Raw genomic sequence first — 19,405 nt, 5'->3', positions numbered from 1 at the left:
CTGACGCTTCATTATCAAGTCCATCAATTCTAGACTGTTCAGTTTTTTCTTCCTCAAATTTACCATTATTATCAAAATTTCATGGGCTATGGGTAACCCTAGGTAATTTCTAAAGTAAGTACATGTTCAGCACAGCATTGTGGGCCAAAGGGCCTGTATCATACTGTAGGTTTTCTATGTTTCTTAAATTTCACAGCCACGATAGGATTTGAATTTGGTTTCTGGATTGTTCGTTGGGATCATTGGATTAGATCAAGCCTTACAAGGGTCTCGCCCAAACCGTCAACTGTTTACTCTTTTCCAAAGATGCTGCCTGACTTGTTGATTTCCTCCAGCATTTTGTGTGTTTTGCTTAGAATCAGAGTCTCCCCTTGCTGACAGCCTGACACACCCCTTCATCAAAATCCATGGATATGTCTTGTCCTGCTAGATGTATAGACAGGAGAGAGTAGCTCTTCGAGACCTCAATATCAACTCCAAACCTTATGAAATCTTGCAACATCATGTAAAGCATGGACAAGGAACTCTAAAATTTAAAAAAATATAGAAAATGCTAGAAATATTTAGCAGGTCTAACCACATTTGTTAGAACAAGAATAGAGTAAATGTTTCTGACCCTTCATCAGCTGATCCGAAACATTGACTATTTCTCTTTCCACATATTTCCACTGAGTATCTCGTTTTATTTGATTTTTCAAGGGCAAGAAAACAGGATTCCAACCAGCTGTCTTCCCTCAGCTGATCACTCATGTTGAATAACAGTTGGAAGAAGCATTGAAAGTAGTCAAATACAGCATACTAAAAGCAGAATGAAATGACTTCACAACCAGATGATCAGATCAGAACTCTACACTGCTACCACATTTAATTGTGAATGGTGGTGGACAGTTAAAAAGCTAATGGGAAAAGGAAAATCCTCATCCTCAACAATGAGGGCATACAACTACCAGAGCTACTTCACAGTCTACCAACCTGTCGTATATATAGAGTTTGCACTGATGATTGCATGGGTTTCCTCCAATTTCTTCCTATCCCTAAAAGATGTGTGGTTTAATAAGTTAAACAGCCATTGTAAATTGCTCTAGTTTGAGAAAGAGTGATAGATAGGATTTTATGGTTGGCATTGGACTAAGGTTGCATCACTATAATCGCAAGGCACACCATGTAAGTGCTAAAGAAAGGCCAGAAGTGATAAAAAGATGGCCTATCTCAGCTTCCTCCATCATTATAATCATGTTTAGCCAGTTCTATTCACTACATTCAAGAAACAGCTGAGAGCACTGTATAGAGCATAGGGGCTATGGACCAGTCAACAACCTGCTGTGATACTGAAGATCTGTGATCCAAAACTAAATGCATCTCGAGCTAAGCTGTATAGTTACAACTCTGACATCTATATAACAATGTGAAAATTGCCCAGGTATGTCCAATACACAAAAGCAAAACAAATTCAATATGGTTAATTGTTAGCACGTGGCCAAGTGGTTAAGGCGTTCGTCTAGTGATCTGAAGGTCGCTAGTTCGAGCTTTGGCTGAGGCTGCGTGTGTGTCCTTGAGCAAGGCACTTAACCACACATTGCTCTGCAACAACACCGGTGCCAAGCTGTATGGGTCTTAATGCCCTTCCCTTGGACAACATTGGTGGCGTGGAGAGGGGAGACTTGCAGCATGGGCAACTGCCAGTTTTCCATACAACCTTGCCCAGGCTTGTGCCCTGGAAACTTTCCAAGGTGCAAATCCATGATCTATCGAGACTAACAGAGGCCTACACACATACACAGCGACACACATAACATGCTGGAGGAACCCAGCAGGACAGGCAGCATCCATGGAAAAGAGTAAACAGTTGACTTTTTGGGCCGAGACCAGTTTGTGGTTAATTGCTACCCAATGAGAGCAAGTACACCACTATAGTAATGGAAGACATCAGCAACTGTGCTTTCAAGTTGACCTTACTGAATTCTAGACATGAGGTGAAAGTGGCTGCCCTTGACATCAAGGTATCATTTGACTAAGTATGGCATCAAAGTCCCCCAGTAAACTGAAGAGGTGTTAAAGGAACCACAAACACAAGAAAATCTGAAGATGCTGGAAATCTAAAGCAACACACACAAACTGCTGGAGGAACTCGGCAAACCAGGCAACATCTATGGAAAAGAGTAAACAGTCGCTGTTTCAGGCTGAGACCCTTCATCAGGACTGGAAAGGGACAGGAGAAGTCTGAGTAAGAAGGTAGGAGGGGAGGAAGAAGTACAAGATTGTAGGTGATAAGTGGAGAGGAGGGGATGAAGTAAAGAGCTGGGAAGTTGGCTGGTGGAAGAGATAAAGGGGCTGGAGAAGGGGAAATCTGATAGGAGAGGACAAAAGACCATGGAAGAAAGGGAAATGGGAGGAGCACCAGAGGGAGGTGATGGGCAGGTAAGGAGATAAGAGAGTGGGAAACAGGAATGGGGAATGGTGAAGGAGGGTGGGGTGAAATTAACAGAAGTTTGAGAAATCGATGTTCATGCCATCAGGTTGGAGGCTATCCAGACAAGATATAAGCTGTTGTTCCAACAACCTGAGGGTGGCCTCATCATGGCAATAGAGGAAGCTGTGAACTGAGATGTTGGTATGGGAATTGGAAATGGAATTGAAATGGATGGCTACCAGGAGATCCCATTTTTTGTGATGGACGGAACAGAGGTGGTCGGCGAAGTGCTCTGATATACAGGAAGCCCACCGGGAGCACCAGATATAGTAGATAACATCAACAGACTCACAGGTGAAGTGTCGTCTCACCTGGACGCACTGTTTGGGCCCTGAATGGTAGTGAGGAAGGAGGTGTAGGAGCAGGTGTAGCACTTATTCCACACCTAAGGATAAACGCCAGGAGTGCGTAGAGAGCACTCCCTACAGAGTAGAGAGTGCGTAAAGAGTGCATAGAAGTTTTGGAGAATTGTGGGCTGGACGTAAAAGCTACTGGGGTGGTAGGTGAGGACAAGAGGAGCCCTATCCCTGGTGTGGCGGTGGGAATGGTGGAGGAAGGAAAGCCCCTTTCTTTGAAGAAGGAGGGCAATCTCAGTAGTTCTGAAATGAAAAGCATCATACTGAGAACAAATGAGGGAGAGATGGAGGAACTGAGACAGGGGATGGTGCTAAAGGAAAAACACTTGAATGATTGGGGTAATACCTCATATACAAGATGGTTGACTGCCAGAGGGCAAATGTGCTACTTCCAGATTGCTGCAAGTAACTTCTACTTAGGGCAGTGTCCTGGATGTATTCATCTCAGCTGTTTCACCAAACCATTCTTCCACCATAAGATTAGAATGTTTTGCTAATGCTATAGATTCAATTCCATCCCACATCTCCTTTGCAAAAAACCAACCTATTCCTGCATACATCATGACCAAAACATTTGTCCATGGGCTGACAAATGGCAGGTAATTTTAATGCTGCAAAAAATGCCAGGCAATAACCATCTCAAATCATATAAAATCTTATTACCTACACTTGATATTCAATAGCCTAATCATCACCAAGCCCTACCATCAATAACCTATACATTAACATTGACCAGAAATTGAGCTAGACTACCCATATTAAAACACAAAGTGCACTGCAGATGCTGTGATCAAATCAAGACGTACAAAAATCTGGATGAACTCAGCAGGTCAGGCAGCATCTGTTGAAAGAAGCAGTCAACGTTTCGGGTTGAAACCCTTCATCAGGACTAAAGAAGGAGGGGGCAGGGGTCCTATTGAGAGGGTGGAAAACCAATCAGAGGAAAGATCAAGGGGTGGGGGTGGGGAAGCAGGGAGGGGATAGGCAGGAGAGGTGAAGAAGGAATCTAAGGGGAAAGCACAATGGGTAGTAGAAGAAGGCAGAGTCATGAGAGGAGATAGGCAGCTAGAAGAGGAGACAGAGTAGAGGTGGGATGGGGAAGGGAGAGGGAGGGAATTACCGGAAGTTGGAGAATTCAATGTTCATACCAAGGGGCTGGAGACTACCCAGACGGTATATGAGATATTGTTCCTCCAACCGGAGTTTGGCCTCATCATAGCAGTAGAGGAGGCCATGTATGGACATATCCGAATGGGAATGAGAGTTGAAGTGAGTGGCAACCAGGAGATCCTGTCCGTTGTGGCGGACGGAGCGTAGGTGCTCGGCGAAGCGGTCCCCCAATCTGCGTCGGGTCTCGCCGATGTAGAGGAGGCCACACCTGGAGCACCGGATGCAATAGATTACCCCAACAGACTCACAAGTGAAGTGTTGCCTCACCTGGAAGGACTGTTTGGGGCCCTGAATGGTGGTAAGAGATGAGGTGTAGGGACAGGTGTAGCACTTACGCTTGCAGGGATAAGTGCCAGGTGGGAGATCTGTGGGGAGGGACGTGTGGACCAGGCAGTCGCGGAGGGAACGATCCCTGCGAAAAGCAGAGAGGGGTAGAGAGGGAAAAATTTCCTTGGTGGTGGGGTCCTGTTGAAGGTGGCGGAAGTTGCGGAGGATAATATGCTGGATCCGGAGGCTGGTGGGGTGATAGGTGAGGACAAGGGGGACACGGTCCCTGTTGTGGTGACGGGAGGATGGGGTGAGGGCTGAAGTGCGGGAAATGGAGGAGATGCGGGTGAGGGCATCATTGATGACGGATTATAACCCACATAAAAATACTGCAGCTCCTGTACAAGAACAGATCAGAGGCTGAGTTTCCTGTTATATGTAATACATGTCCTGACACCCTAATTTATTCCCTCTACCACTGGTGCATCTTGACTGCACTGTGTACCATCTACAAAATATACTGCATTTATTTGTCCAGACTGCTCCAACAACACCTCTCAGATTCTCATCCTCTATCATGAAAGAGGACAATGGCAGGAATTGCCTGAATTCATCACCCTCTCGTTGAGGACCATAAAATATAGGAGCAGAATTAGGCCATTCAACCCTTTGAGTCTGCTCCGCCATTCCATCATAGCTGATCCAGGATCCCACTCAACCCCATACAATTAGGAACACACAATAAATGCTGGCATTGCAGCTGCTATCCAAATGCCAAAAATGAATAAAAATGGAAATTGTATTTCATCTCAGTTTATAATCTCTGACCCAGCATATTCTTCACATTACTCTTAACATCTAGCCAAGGTCAGTTGAATGTAGAGTGTATAAGGTCATTCTGAAAGCAGCCATTAAAATGAGATGCCAATCTGACAAACCTGCAGCAAAGGATAGTAAAATTAGAATGCAAAAGACAGAGCTAACAATCCTGCAAGTTCAAAGTAAATTTATTATCAAGGTGCATATATGTCATCATATACAACCCTGACATTCATTTTCTTATGGGCATACTCAGTGAATCTATAATAGAATAACCATAATAGAATCAATGAAAGAAGTTTATCAGTTTTAGAGGTCATGCTGAATCTTCACCAACTCCTAAGGATACTCCTCCACTTCAAAGAGAAAAGCCCCAGCTCACTCAACCTATCCTCATAAGATGAAGGGTTTCGGCCCGAAACGTCGTCACTACCTGCTCCCATAGATGCCGTCTGGCCTGCTGAGTTCTGCCAGCATTTTGTGTTTTTATTTATTTCCAGCATCTGCAGATTCACTCGTGTTGCCTATCCTCATAAGACATGCTTTCTAATACAGGTGGCATCCTGGTTAATGTACTCTGCATCCTCTCAAAAGTTTCCACATCCTTCCTATATTGAGGCAACCAGACTGAACACTGTATTTCAAGTCTGGTCTAACAGGAGTTTATGGAGTTGCAACATTATCTTGTAGCTCTTGAACTCAACCCTCTAACTAATGAAAGCCAATACACCATACACCTTCTTATCCACCCTATCAACTTGCACTGCAATTAGGAATCAATTGACTTGAACCCCAAGATCACTCTGTTAAGAATCCTGCTACTAACCGTGTATTCTGCCTTCAAATTTGACCTTCCAAGGTGAATCACTTCACACTTTTCCTGACTGAACTCCATCTACTATTTCTCAGACTAACTCTACATCTATCAATGTCCTTTACTAACCCTTGATAACCTTCTGCATTATCCACACCACCAACAACCTTAATGTCATCTGCAGTCTTACTAATCCACTCTTCCATTTCCTCTTCCAAGTCATTTATAAATATCACAAAGATCAAGGGTCCCAGAACACTACTGGTTGCCGAACTCCAGACAGAATACGCCCATCTACTACTATTCTCTGCCTTCTGTGGCTAAACCAATTACGAATCCACAGAGCCAAGTTTCTCAAGATCCTATGCCTCCTAACTTTCTAAGTGAGTCTACCATCATCTTCAGTTCTTTCTAATAACTTGCTCCCTGGTTACTCAAAAATTCTGAAACTATTCCAAACAAAGCATCCTGGAGGACTGGCACGGAAGGCAAGTATCTTCCAAACTTGTGAAATCTACCACTAGGAGGAGCAACAACATTAATGAAATGCCATTAAGAACAATTTAAGGTAGGAAAATAAATACTGATTTGATAGCCTTTATCTCATAAATGGAAAATAGACTCCAGCATAATGGCTGTATCTTCATTTGTCACTCTCCCTTTGGAATTTCTTCACTAAATCCATTATCATGACGTGTTTCGAGAGGCTCGTCATGAGGCATATCAAGACCCTGCTGCCCCCCTCACTGGACCCCTTGCAGTTTGCGTACCGTCCAACAGAGGACGCCATTGCCATTACCCTCCACCTGGACAAAAAGGACACATACATTCGAATGCTGTTCATAGACTTCAGTTCAGCATTCAACGCAATCATCCCTCAGAAACTGATTGGAAAGCTGAGCCTACTGGGCTTGAACACCTCCCTCTGCAACTGGATTCTAGACTTCCTGACTGGGAGACCTCAGTCTGGATCGGGAGCAGCATCTGCAACACCATCACACTGAGCACGGGGGCCCCCCCAGGGCTGTGTGCTCAGTCCACTGCTGTTCACTCTGCTGACCCACAACTGTGCTGCAACACACAGCTCAAACCACATCATCAAGTTCGCTGATGACACGACTGTGGTGGGTCTCATCAGCAAGAACGACGAGTCAGCTTACAGAGAGGAGGTGCAGCGGCTAACAGACTGGTGCAGAGCCAACAACCTATCTCTGAATGTGAACAAAAGAGATGGTTATTGACTTCAGGAGGGCACAGAGCGACCACTCCCCGCTGAACATCAATGGCTCCTCGATAGAGATCGTTAAGAGCACCAAATTTCTTGGTGTTCACCTGGCGGAGAATCTCACCTGGTCCCTCAACACCAGCTCCGTAGCAAAGAAAGCCCAGCAGCGTCTCTACTTTCTGCAAAGGCTGAGGAAAATCCATCTCCCAACCGCCCCCCCCACATCCTCATCAATTCTACAGGGGTTGTATTGAGAGTATCCTGAGCAGCTGCATCACTGCCTGATTCGGAAATTGCACCATCTCGGATAGCAAGACCCTGCAGCGGATAGTGAGGTCAGCTGAGAAGATCATTGGGGTCTCTCTTCCCGCCATTACGGACATTTACACTACACGCTGCATCCGCAAAGCAAACAGCATTATGAAGGACCCCACACACCCCTCATACAAACTCTTCTCCCTCCTGCCATCTGGGAAAAGGCACCGAAGCATTTGGGCTCTCATGACCAGACTATGTAACAGTTTCTTCCCCCAAGCTACCAGACTCCTCAATACCCAGAGCCTGGACTGACACCTTACTGCCCTATTGTCTGTTTATTATTTATTGTAATGCCTGCACTGTTTTGTGCACTTTACGCAGTCCTGGGTAGGTCTGTAGTCTAGTGGGTTTTTTTCTGTGTTGTTTTTTACGTAGTTCAGTGCAGTTTTTGTACTGTATCATGTAACACCATGGTCCTGAAAAAAGTTGTCTCATTTTTACTGTGTACTGTACCAGCAATTATGATCGAAATGACAATAAAAAGTGACTTGACTTGACCTGATTTGACTACTCTATTTCTTTATCTTGCTTTTCTTTTTTAAAGACATTCCTTAAAATCATTCCTTTTGTCATCTATCCTGATATTTATTTGTGACAGAAGCTGAGAGCTGATTGGTGGAGGGAACATAGGGCTACAGCTAACATAATTTGGTAGAGAAGGAAGGAACCAAAAAAAGGAAGCATTGTGGGTAGATGGGAACAATTGGACAAAGGGACCATTAGGAGGAGCATGTGGACGATGGGCAGATAGAGCGGATGGAGAAGCGGAAAGAACCTTCTTTAAGTCCTTGAGTGAGTACTTTAAGTTGGTGTGTACCATGTACCAATATACTAAACAGTGTGCACACTGTATAAGTATATTGAGTGTGTACCCTGAATGGATACTTTCAGGAAGTGGATAGATCAGACCTCATCAGGGGCTCATAAGACCATCAGACATAGGAGCAGAATTAGACCATTCAACCCATTGAATCTGCTCCACCATCTTATCATGGCTTATCCATTTCCCTCTCAACCCCATTCTCCTCTCTTCTCCCCATAACCTTTCACACCCTGACTAATCAAGAACCTATCAACCTTAAATGCACCCAAGGCCTTGGCCTCCACTGCCACCTGTGGCAAAAGAATTCCACAGATTTACCACCATCTGGCTAAAGAAATTCCTTACTATCTCCATTCTAAATGGACGTCCCTCTATTCTGAAGCTGTGCCCTCAGGTCCTAGATTCCTCCACCACAGGAAACATCCCCTCCATATCCACTCTAGGGCTTTCAACAATCAATAAGTTTCAATGAGATTTCCCCTCATTGTTCAAAATTCCAGCAAATAAAAGCCCACAGCTATCAATCGCCCCTCATACAATAAGCCTTTCATTCCTGGAATTATTCTCATGAACCTCCTCTGGACCCTTACAATGTCAGCACAATCTTTCTAAGAATAGTCCCAAAACTGCTCATAATACTCCAAGTGAGGCCTCACTAGTGTCTTTTAAAGTATCAACATTACATCCTTGCTTTTATATTCTATTCTTCGAAATGAATGCTAACATTGCATTTACCTTCTTAACCACCAAATCAACCTCAAATTAACCTTTAAGGAATCCTGCACGAGGACTCCCAATTCCCATTGCACTTTGGATTTTTGCATTTTCTCCCCGTTTAGAAAACAGTTTATGCTTTCATTCCTTCTACCAAACTGTATGATGAAACACTTCCCAATACTGAATTCCATCCACCATTTCTTTGCCCATTCTCCTAATCTTTCTAAATCCATAAGACATTGGAGCAAAATTAGGCCATTCAGCTGATCAAGTCTGCTCCGCCATTCCATCGTGGCTGATCACGTATCCCACTCAACCCCATACACCTGCCTGCTCTTCATATTCTTTGATGCCCTGATTGATCATGAAACAATCAACTTCCGCCTTGAATATATGCACAGACTTGGCCTCCACTGCAGTCTGTGGCAGAGCATTCCACAGATTTGCTACTCTCTGACTAAAAAAATTCCTCCTCACCTCTGTTCTAAAGGGTCACCCCCTCAATTTTGAGGCTGTGCCCTCCAGTTCTAGATACCCCACCACAGGAAACATAGTCTCCACATCCATCCTATCTAATCCTTTCAACATTTAATAGGTTTCAATGAGATCCCTCTGCATTCTTCTAAATTTCAGTGAGCACAGTCCCAAAGCTGCAAAATTCTCCTCATATGTTAACCCCTTCATTCCCAGACTCTCCTCGTGAACCTCCTCTGGACTCTCTCCAATGACAACACATCCTTTCTGAGATTCAGGGCCCAAAGCTGTTGACAATACTCCAAGTGTCAGCTAGTGTCTTATAAAGGCTCAGTTTTATCTCCTTGCTTTTATATTCTGTTCAAAATGGAGGCTATTTCACTTCCCACTTTAAAACTTTCTTCAGTGGTTGCTAAGTTGATGGAGAAAATCCTGAGAAGCAGGATTTAAGAACATTTGGACAGGCATAATATGATTAGGAATAGTCAGCATGGATTTGTGAAAGGCAGGTCATCCCTTACGAGCCTGATTGAATTTTTTGAGGATGTGACTAAACACATTGATGAAAGTAGAGCTGTAGATGTAGGATTTTAGCAAGGCATTTGGCAAGGTACACCATGCAAGGCTTATTAAAAAAGTAAAGAGGTATAGGATCCAAGGGGACATTTCTTTGTGGATCCAGAACTGGCTTGCCCACACAAGGCAAAGAGTGGTTGTAGATGGGTTACATTCTGCATGGAGTTGGTCACCAGTGGTGTGCCTCAGGTATCTGTTCTGGGACCCCTACTCTTCGTGATTTTTATAAATGACCTGGATGAGGAAGTAGAGGGATGGGTTAGTAAATTTGCTGCTGACACAAAGGTTGGGGGTGTTGTGGAGGGCTGTCAGAGGTTACAGTTGGACATTGATAGGATGCAAAACTGGGCAGAGAAGTGACAGATGGAGTTCAACCCAGATAAGTGTGAGGTCATTCATTTTGGTAGGTCAAATATGATGGCAGAATATAATATTAATGGTAAGACTCTTGGCAGAGTGGAGGATCAGAGGGATCTTGGGGTCCAAGTCCGTAGGACTCTCAAAGCTGCTGTGCAGGTCGAATCTGTGCTTAAGAAAACAAAAGGTGCATTGGCCTTCATCAATCATGGAATTGAGTTTAGGAGCCGAGAGGTAATGTTGCAGCTATATAGGACCCTGGTCAGACCCCACTTGGAGTACTGTGCTCAGTTCTGGTTGCCTCACTATAGGAAGGATGTGGAAACCATAGAAAGGGTGCAGAAGAGATTTACAAGGATATTGCCTGGACTGGGGAGCATGCCTTATGAGAATAGGTTGAGTGAACTCGGCCTTTGCTCATTGGAGTGACGAAGGATGAAAGGTGACCTGATAGAGGTGTACAAGATGATGAGAGGAATTGATCGTGTGGATAGTCAAAGGCTTTTTCCCAGGGCTGAAATGGCTAGCATGAGAGGACACAGTTTTAAGGTGCTTGGAAGTAGGTACAGAGGAGATGTCAGGGGTAAGTTTTTAAAAAAAAAGAGAGTGGTGAGTGCGTGGAATGGGCTGCCGGTGACGGTGGTGGAAGAAGATATGATTGGGTCTTTTAAGAGACTCCTGGACAGGTACATGGAGCTCAGAAAAATAGATGGGTATGGCTATGGGTAACCCTAGGTAATTTCTACGGTAAGGGCATGTTCAGCACAGCTTTGTGGGCCAAAGGGCCTGTATTGTGCTATAGGTTTTCTATGTTTCCCTTGAAATAAATGCCAATGTTGCACTTGTCTTCGTTAGCACAGACTTAACCTATAAATTAACTTACTGGGAATCTTGCACGAGGACACCTATGTCCCTCTTCACGTCTGATATTTTAACCTTCTCCCCATTTAGAAATAGTCCGCACTGTTGTTCCTTTTTCCAAAACACATTGTTATACATTTCCCAACACTGTATTCCATCTGCCTTTCATAGCCTCTCTGCTTTCTCAGCACCACCTGCCCTCCACCTATCTTTATGTTGTCCACAAACTTAGCCACAAAGCCATCAATTTCATTATCCAAATCATTAACAGGCAACGTAAAAAGAAGCATTTCCAACACCAACCCCTGCGAAACACCACTAGTTACCAGCGGCCAATCAGAAAAGGCCTCCTTTATTCCCACTCTTTAGATCAGTGGTGAAAACGGTCAGCAATTTAAAATTTCTTGGTGTTATCATTTCATAGGATAAGCCCTGGGTCCAACATGTAAGTGCTATTAAAAAGAAGGCACAGCAATGCCTCTATTTCCTTAAAAGTTAGCGAAAATTCAACACATCATCTGAAACTCTGACAAACCTCGATACGTAGGTGTATGGTGAAGGATACATTGACTGGATTCACCACAACCTGGCATGGAAACACCAACGGCCTTAAATGAAAAAGTCTACAAAATGTAGAGTCCTGTCTATCATGGATAAAGCCCTCCCCACCACTGAGTACATCTACAAGGAGCACTGTTGCAGGACAGCAACATCCATCATCAAGGACTCCCGCCAGCCAGAGCATGCTCTCTTCTCACTGTTGCCGTCAGGAAGGAGGTACAGGAGCCTCAGGACCCACACCATTAGGTTCAGGATCAGTTATTACCTCTCACACATCAGATTCTTGAACCAGAGGGGATAACTTCACTCGTCCCAACACTGAACACTTCCCAGAACCCATGGACTCACTTTCAAGGGCTCTTCGTCTCAAGTTCTCGATATTTATTTCTTACTTATTATTTTTATTTTGGTTTTTTTGTATTTGCAGTTTGTAGTCTTTTGCACATTGATTGTTTGTCCATCTTATGTGTGGTTTTTCATTGATTCTGTTGTGTTTCTGCTTTTTACTGTGAATGCCTGCAAGAAAATGAATCTCAGGGTTGGGATATGGAGACATACATGTACTTTGATAATAAACTTACTTTGAACTTCGAACAATCTGTATTGAGCCAGCTGTAAGGAGCAGTGTGTTTTGGGAAACAAAGGAAGGTTCAAATTAGGTCTGATTATAGCCTGTGATATATCTTGGGCCTTTATTAAAGGTGATATAAAGTAGAAATAGATGTGGTGATTTGAATAATTATCCCATTTTGTAAATCAGCTGAAAATATCGTTTAATCAATAAAAGTAACACTCCATTTTTGACTGAATAGGACAATTCTTGAAAAAAAATGTATTACATATGAAACCTGTGATGAAATTGCAGTCAATAGCTGAACCAGTCTTTCTTTATATATTTGTTCATTAGTTCACTAGGCTGTCACTGGCAATGTCAGTGTTTATTATCATCCAGGTGGGATCTGGAGTCATGTATACATACCCACTCCCCAACATTCAAATATCTGATTTACAAATGCCCACATGGCTACCCAGTGGCTGTCAATGTAGGCATTCATAACCAGTGTGTGGAAATCGGAGAGCAAAACAGGTGCTGTAGTAGAGCGGCTGTCTCAAAGCGACAGCAGTTCCTTTTTGATCCTGCCCTTTGATGCCCGCCGTGCAGAGGATGCACGTTCTTCCTGTGACTGCTTGACTACACTGGTTTCACCTCATATACCAAACATGTGTTGGCTGTTAGGATAATTCGTTGCTGTAAATTGCCCCTAGGGTAATTTAATAGTTAATATGCATGGCAGGAGGATCAGAGGGAGAAGAAGGAGACACGAATGAGTGAGTAGTTTACAGGAAAGTATGTGTGGGAATGGGACTGCATATTGAGCAGTGTCTTCTTGAGTGTGTACCCTGAGAGGGCACCCTGTCCTCTCTGGGTATGTACTCTGAGTAGGCACTTTGAAAAAAATGAGTATATCAAGTAATCTGTATTTTGTACAGGTGAATGGAGCAGTATGTTTAGCGAATCAAAGGAAGAACAAGCAAAATGTCTATCTCTTTCAGTAAGGGAGGAGGTAAGTGTAGTGGTGAAAAATTATCTTGGGCTGATAGATCATGTTGTAGAAATTTAATCAAATTGTGTCAAGCTAAGAAATATATAAGGGCAGAAAATAAGAGTTATTTCTAGCCCACAAAGTGTATTTGTAATGTGCAACATGGCCAAAATTGGGATAATAGAAGTGTGTGAGACAGACAGACAGACAGACATACTTTATTGATCCCGAGGGAAACTGGGTTTCGTTACAGCCGCACCAACCAAGAATAGTGAAGAAATATAGCAATATAAAACCATAAATAATTAAACAATAATAATTAGTTAATCATACCAAGTGGAAGTAAGTCCAGGACCAGCCTATTGGCTCAGGGTGTCTGACACTCTGAGGGAGGAGTTGTAGAGTTTGATGGCCACAGGCAGGAATGACCTCCTATGATGCTCAGTGTTACATCTCGGTGGAATGAGTCTCTGGCTGAATGTACTCCTGTGCCTAACCAGTACATTATGGAGTGGATGAGAGTCATTGTCCATTGCATGCAACTTGGACAGCAACTTGGACATGGACAGGAGTAAAAGAGTAATCATAAGAGTCTTCAATCTGCTTAAAGACTGACATATAAAATTTAGTGAAATAAAATGGGAAATAAATTCATGGAATATATACATGATGCTTTACTAGATCACAATTTTGAGCAACAATTAGGGAAATTGTAGTTTGGATCTTATTTTGTGCAACAGGAAAGGGTTAACTGATAATATTGTTGTCAGGGGTCCTTTAGGGAAAAAATAACCATAACATGGTAGTAGAAGAAATATGCCTGGGGTTTTTAAGTATTTTAAGAACCCAGCAAAGGAGGACCAGGAAGGGAAGGAATACTTGCAGAGGGTTCTGATGTTTGTTCCCTTGAGGCAACAAAAGAATGATAGGGTGAAGGAACCAAGGAAGACAGGAGATGTGGAACATCTAATCAAGAGGAAGAAAGGCAATTACTTAAGGTTTAGGAAGCAAAGACCAGACAGAGCTCTACAGAGTTAGAAGGTAGCTCACTAGGAAAGAGGTTAAGAATGGGCTTAGGAGAGGTAAAAGTTGCATGAAAAACTCTTGGCGAGTAGGATTAAGGAAAACCCAAGATGTTCGTTACCTATGTGAAGAACAGAGGGATGTAGAGTGAAGGTGGGACTGATCAGGGACAGGAAATGTGCCTGGAGTTGGAAGAGGCTGGGGAAGACCTTAATGAAAACCTGGCTTCAGTATTCACCACTGAGAGGGCACTGATGATTGTTTAGCCAGCAGGAAACAATATGATATCTATAACATGTTGATATTAAGAAAGAAGAACTGCTGGAACTTTTGAAAAACATTAGGATAGATAAGTCCCCAGGACTGGACGGGATGTACCACAATTTACGAGAGGAAGAAAAGGAAGAGATTGCTAGAGTTTTGGCAATGATCTTTGCATTCCCAGTGGACAAAGGTGTAGTACTAGAGGAGTGGAAGATAGCAAACCTTACTCCTTTCTTCAAGAAAGGGAGTTGAGGTATCTCTGGGAATCATAGATCAGTGAGTCTTACTTTACTGGGAAGATTCTTAGAGATAGGATTTACAAGCATTTAGAGAAGCCTAAGCTGATGAGGGATATTGAGCATTGCTTTGTGAGGGGCAGGTAGTGCCTCACAAGGCTGATTGAATCCTTTGAGGATATGATAAAGCACATTGATGAAGATAGAGCAGTAGTGTATATGGATGTTACTAAGTTGTTTGATAAGGTTGCAAATGGAATTCTCATTCAGAAAGTCAGAAAGCATGGGATCGAGCAAAACTTGGGTTGAGTGTGTGGATTCAGAATTGCCTTGTCCATAGAAGACAGGGTGATTGTAGATAAATCAGATTCTGTCTGGGGACAGTGACCAGTGACCTATTCTGGTGCCCCTGCTCTTTGTGATGTATATAAGTGATTTAAATGAGGAAGTGTAAGAGTGAGTTAGTTAAGTTTGCAGATGACATGAAGGTTGGCTGTGTTGTGGACAGAGTGGAAGGATGTTGAAAGGTACAACAGGACATTAATTTGATGTAGGGCTGGGCTAAGGAGTGACAATTGGATTCAACCCATAAAGATGTAAAGCGATTCACTTTGGATGGTCAAATTTGTAGGGAGAATACATGGTTATAGAAGGATTTTTGGCAAAGTAGAGGAACAGAGGGATCTTGGGGTTCAAGTCCACAGATCCTCAAAGTTACTGCACAAGTTGATAGGGTTGTTAAAAAGGCATGTGGAATGTTGGCCTTTATTAATCAGGGGACTGAGCTCAATAGCTACAAGGTAATGTTGCAGCTCTATGTTAATATGCCAAATTTAAGTTTGCTGTTGACACCACTGTCATAGAGTGAATCACAGGTGTTGACAAATCAGTATGTAGGAGGGAGATTAGAAATCTGGCTGACTGGTCCCATAACAACAAGCTCTCACTCAATGACAGCAAGAACACGGAGCTGATTATTGACTTCAGGGGTGGAAACCAGGGGTCCATAAGCCAGTCCTCATCAGAGGTGGAGAGAATCAGCAACTTTTAAATTCCTTGGTTTTATTATTTCTGGACCCAGCATGCAAGTGCAATTACAAAGAAAACACAGCAACACCTCTACTTCCTTAGGCATTTGTGAAGATTCGGCATCACATCTAAAACTTTGACATCTTCTATAGATATGTAGTGGAGAATGTATTGACTGAGAGTCTGGTATGGAAACGCTAATGCCCTTGAATGAAAAATCCTACAAAATGTAATGGATGTGGTCCAGACTACCATGGGTTAAGCCCTCCCTGCCATTGAGCACATCCACACAAAATGTCAGCACAGGAAAGCAGCATTCATCGTCAGGGACCTACACCAACCAGGACATGCTCTCTTCCTGCTGTTGGCGTCAGGGAGAAGATACAAGAGCCTCAGGACCCACACACCCAGGTTCAGCAATAGTTATTACCCCCTCAACTATCAGGTTCTTGCACCAAAGGGGATAACTATACTTGCCTCATCATTGAAATGTTCCCACAACATTTGGACTCAATTTCATCTCAGGCTCTTAATATTTATTGGCTTATTTATTTATTATTATTTCTTTCTTCTTGATTTGCACAGTTTGTTAACTTTTGCACACTTGAACACCCAAGTTGGTGCATGCAGTCTTTCATTGATTCTATTATGGATTTATTGCGTATGTCCATAAGAAAGTGAATCTCAGGGCTGTATATGATCATATATCTGTACTTTGAATTTTGAAACTGACCACACTTCGAGTGTTGTGTTCAGTTCTGGTTGCCTCATTATTGGAAGGGTACAGAAGCTTCAGAGAGGGTACAGAGGAAATTTACCAGGATATTGCCTGGATTAGACAGCATGTTTTATGAGGACAACTTGAGCAGACTAAGGCTTTTCTCTTTGGAGCAACAGAGGATGATAGGTGACTTGATAGAGGATGACCAAGTGATGAGAGGTGACAAGATGATAAGAGGCATAGATTGAATGGGCAGCCAGGGTGGAAGTGGCTAATATGGGAGGCATGGTTTTAAGGTGATTGGAGGAAAGTATGGTGGGGATGTCAGTGATAGTGTTTTCCCCCCACACAGAGAGAATGGGAGGTGCATGTAACATACTGCCAGGAGTGTGGTAGAGGCAGATACATTAGGGACATTTGAGAAACTCTTAGATAGGCATTTGGAAGGTAGAAAAATGGAGGGCAACATGGCAGGGAGGGATGGGTTAGGTTGATCTTAGAGTAAGTTAAAAGGTTTTCACAACATCTATGTTCTAAGAAATAAAGAAAGGCAGCCTAGAATGCAGCAGGAGACTGATGAGAATGTTTTTTAATGGCCTATCAGAGCTTTTAAATAAAAAAGAAAAAGCTAAAGAGAGAAAGTGTGTCTCTTACAGTGACAGAGAATTCATAATGTGGGAATAAGGAATAACAAATAACAGGAATTAAGTAATTACTTTGCACCATCCTCACAAAAGACACACAAGACCTGTAAACCGTAATACAGAATCAAAGTCAGAGTCAAGTTTATTTGTCATACACACAAGTACAGGTATATACACAGGTGCAATGAAAAACCTACTTGCACAACATCAGCAGCACACAGCATTAAAGACACAACATTCACAAAAAAGAATTTAAATTAAACATAAATTGTATGAAATAATAAAAAAAGAACACAATTAAAACAGAACAAGGTTTCTCAGAGAAAGAGTAAATGAAGGATCTAAGTATTAGTCAAAAAAATAGGGCCAGAGGTTTTGAAAACCTGCTGGCATAAGTTTAGGATAAAAGTTTAGAGGGAATTTCTCACCCAGAATGTGGTTGCAATCTGGAATGTACTGTCTGTGTGGGTGTCGGAGGCAGGTAGAAATGTCTAGAAAAGCACTTGAATCATCAATGGCATAGGAGACTGCTAACTAAATGCTGATAAATGGGATTAATAGTGACTAGGTATTTGATGTCAGGTGTGGACAGAATTAGCCAAAGGGCCTGTCTGTTTCTGTGTTGCATATGAATCCGTGACTTTATCAATTGTGACCTTAATGAATGACAGAGCGATGCAAACAAGCCAAATGCCTACTCATAGTTCTATTTCCAATGTTTTCATGTGCATTGCCTGTGGCTAAATTGAGCAGTATTGAACGTGGGCACATTGATCTTCAGCATAGTTGTGTAGGGCGAGCGTGCACAGTACAATGTGAACTATGTGCAATTACATATAACAGTGTGCACTGCTCTCGGGTACAGTACTTTGTGCAGGGCTGGGTGTACAGCAAGTGATTCATTGCACAATTGCTACAGTACATTTAAGCGGCGTTTACTGTGAAGGGCATTTGGGCCCTTCCGCTACAACAGCTAAGTACATTTAAGCAGCGTTTACTATTTGGCCCCTCTGCTGCAAATGTTACAGTGTATTAAGCCGTGTGCACTGTGAAGGGTAGCTGGGCCCCTCTGTTGCAATAGCTGCAGTACATTAGACAGCGTGTGCTGTCAGCGGTAGTTGGGCCCCTTGCTGCAGTAGTTGCAACGCAGTAAGCAGTGTGCACTGTAAGGGAGGATTCAGTACCTTCTGTGCCTTGAGAATCCTTCCTGAGTCAGCGCGTTCTAAGGCGACATCTCGTGGCTTCATACCGAATCCGGAGAAAACATAAACCGCTTGTCTCATATTTGACAAACATTGCTTTGTGAAAAATATAGGTCAAGCAATCATTGATTCTTTTTGGAAACGTCATTCACAAATGTTCCACTCAACTCATGTTGAAGCCGTGCTCCGATTTTATATTTGCTTATTAGCATATTTCCCACAATGCACCACTTACTTCATTTGTTTCACGCGAAATTTGGACAAATATGCCTATTGTTTCTTGTTATAAATGGATAAACAACTTTAATTTCATTGTTCGATTAAAAATATTTGACAATTAAATATAGACATTAAAACCAGAATGTGTATTGAATGTTCGAGGTTTATATACCGATGGAACAAGAGTTCTTTACGGCCGGTCCGATGGTTGTGGGTTATCGTTGATATTGCTTACAAAGTCAGTTACAGATTTCCTTGTTCGCTCTCACCCCTTCCCCCCTCTCACTACTGCACTTGACCGGTCCTTTTGCTGCCAGAAAACACTTTAAAATGTTACTTTTCCTCTTGTTCAACCTAAATAATTATTTTTATTACCATTGAAATCAACTTAGACCATTGAATATTATGAACACAATTCACTTGTACCACTCCATCCAAAATTCTGACAATGCGATGATGCGCCTCAAGGTTAAGTCCACTTTACTCCCTGGACACTCGTGACGGGGTGGGGAAATTCTGCTCTAACTCCAACTACAAGTTTGTAGACGGTAACGCCAAATAACGATGAGTCGGAGCAGAGGAAGGAGATAAAGGGATTCATGTCATGAAAACTTTTCCCTCACGGTCAACAAAACAAAAGAGCTGGTTAACTTCAGGAAGGGTGATAGTGCATATGCTCCTGTCTTCATCAATGATACCGAGTTTGAGAGCTGTA

General features: G+C 42.8%; 1 protein-coding gene across 1 annotated transcript in view; it reads right to left on the bottom strand.

The window, feature by feature from the left end:
* The window catches only part of ezh2 (enhancer of zeste 2 polycomb repressive complex 2 subunit), a 136,244-nt gene extending 117,595 nt beyond the window's left edge, over nt 1-18,649 (bottom strand). The window contains exon 1 of the mRNA XM_073054370.1: nt 18,454-18,649. Coding sequence (XP_072910471.1) covers nt 18,454-18,552 — 99 coding nt within the window. The 5' untranslated portion in view covers nt 18,553-18,649. The remainder of the gene's footprint in view (nt 1-18,453) is intronic.
* Between the last annotated feature and the right edge of the window lie 756 nt (nt 18,650-19,405).

The sequence above is a fragment of the Hemitrygon akajei genome, chromosome 8 (genome assembly GCF_048418815.1).
Source record: "Hemitrygon akajei chromosome 8, sHemAka1.3, whole genome shotgun sequence".
NCBI classification, from domain to species: domain Eukaryota; kingdom Metazoa; phylum Chordata; class Chondrichthyes; order Myliobatiformes; family Dasyatidae; genus Hemitrygon; species Hemitrygon akajei.
This window is presented reverse-complemented; position numbering and strand designations above follow the sequence as displayed.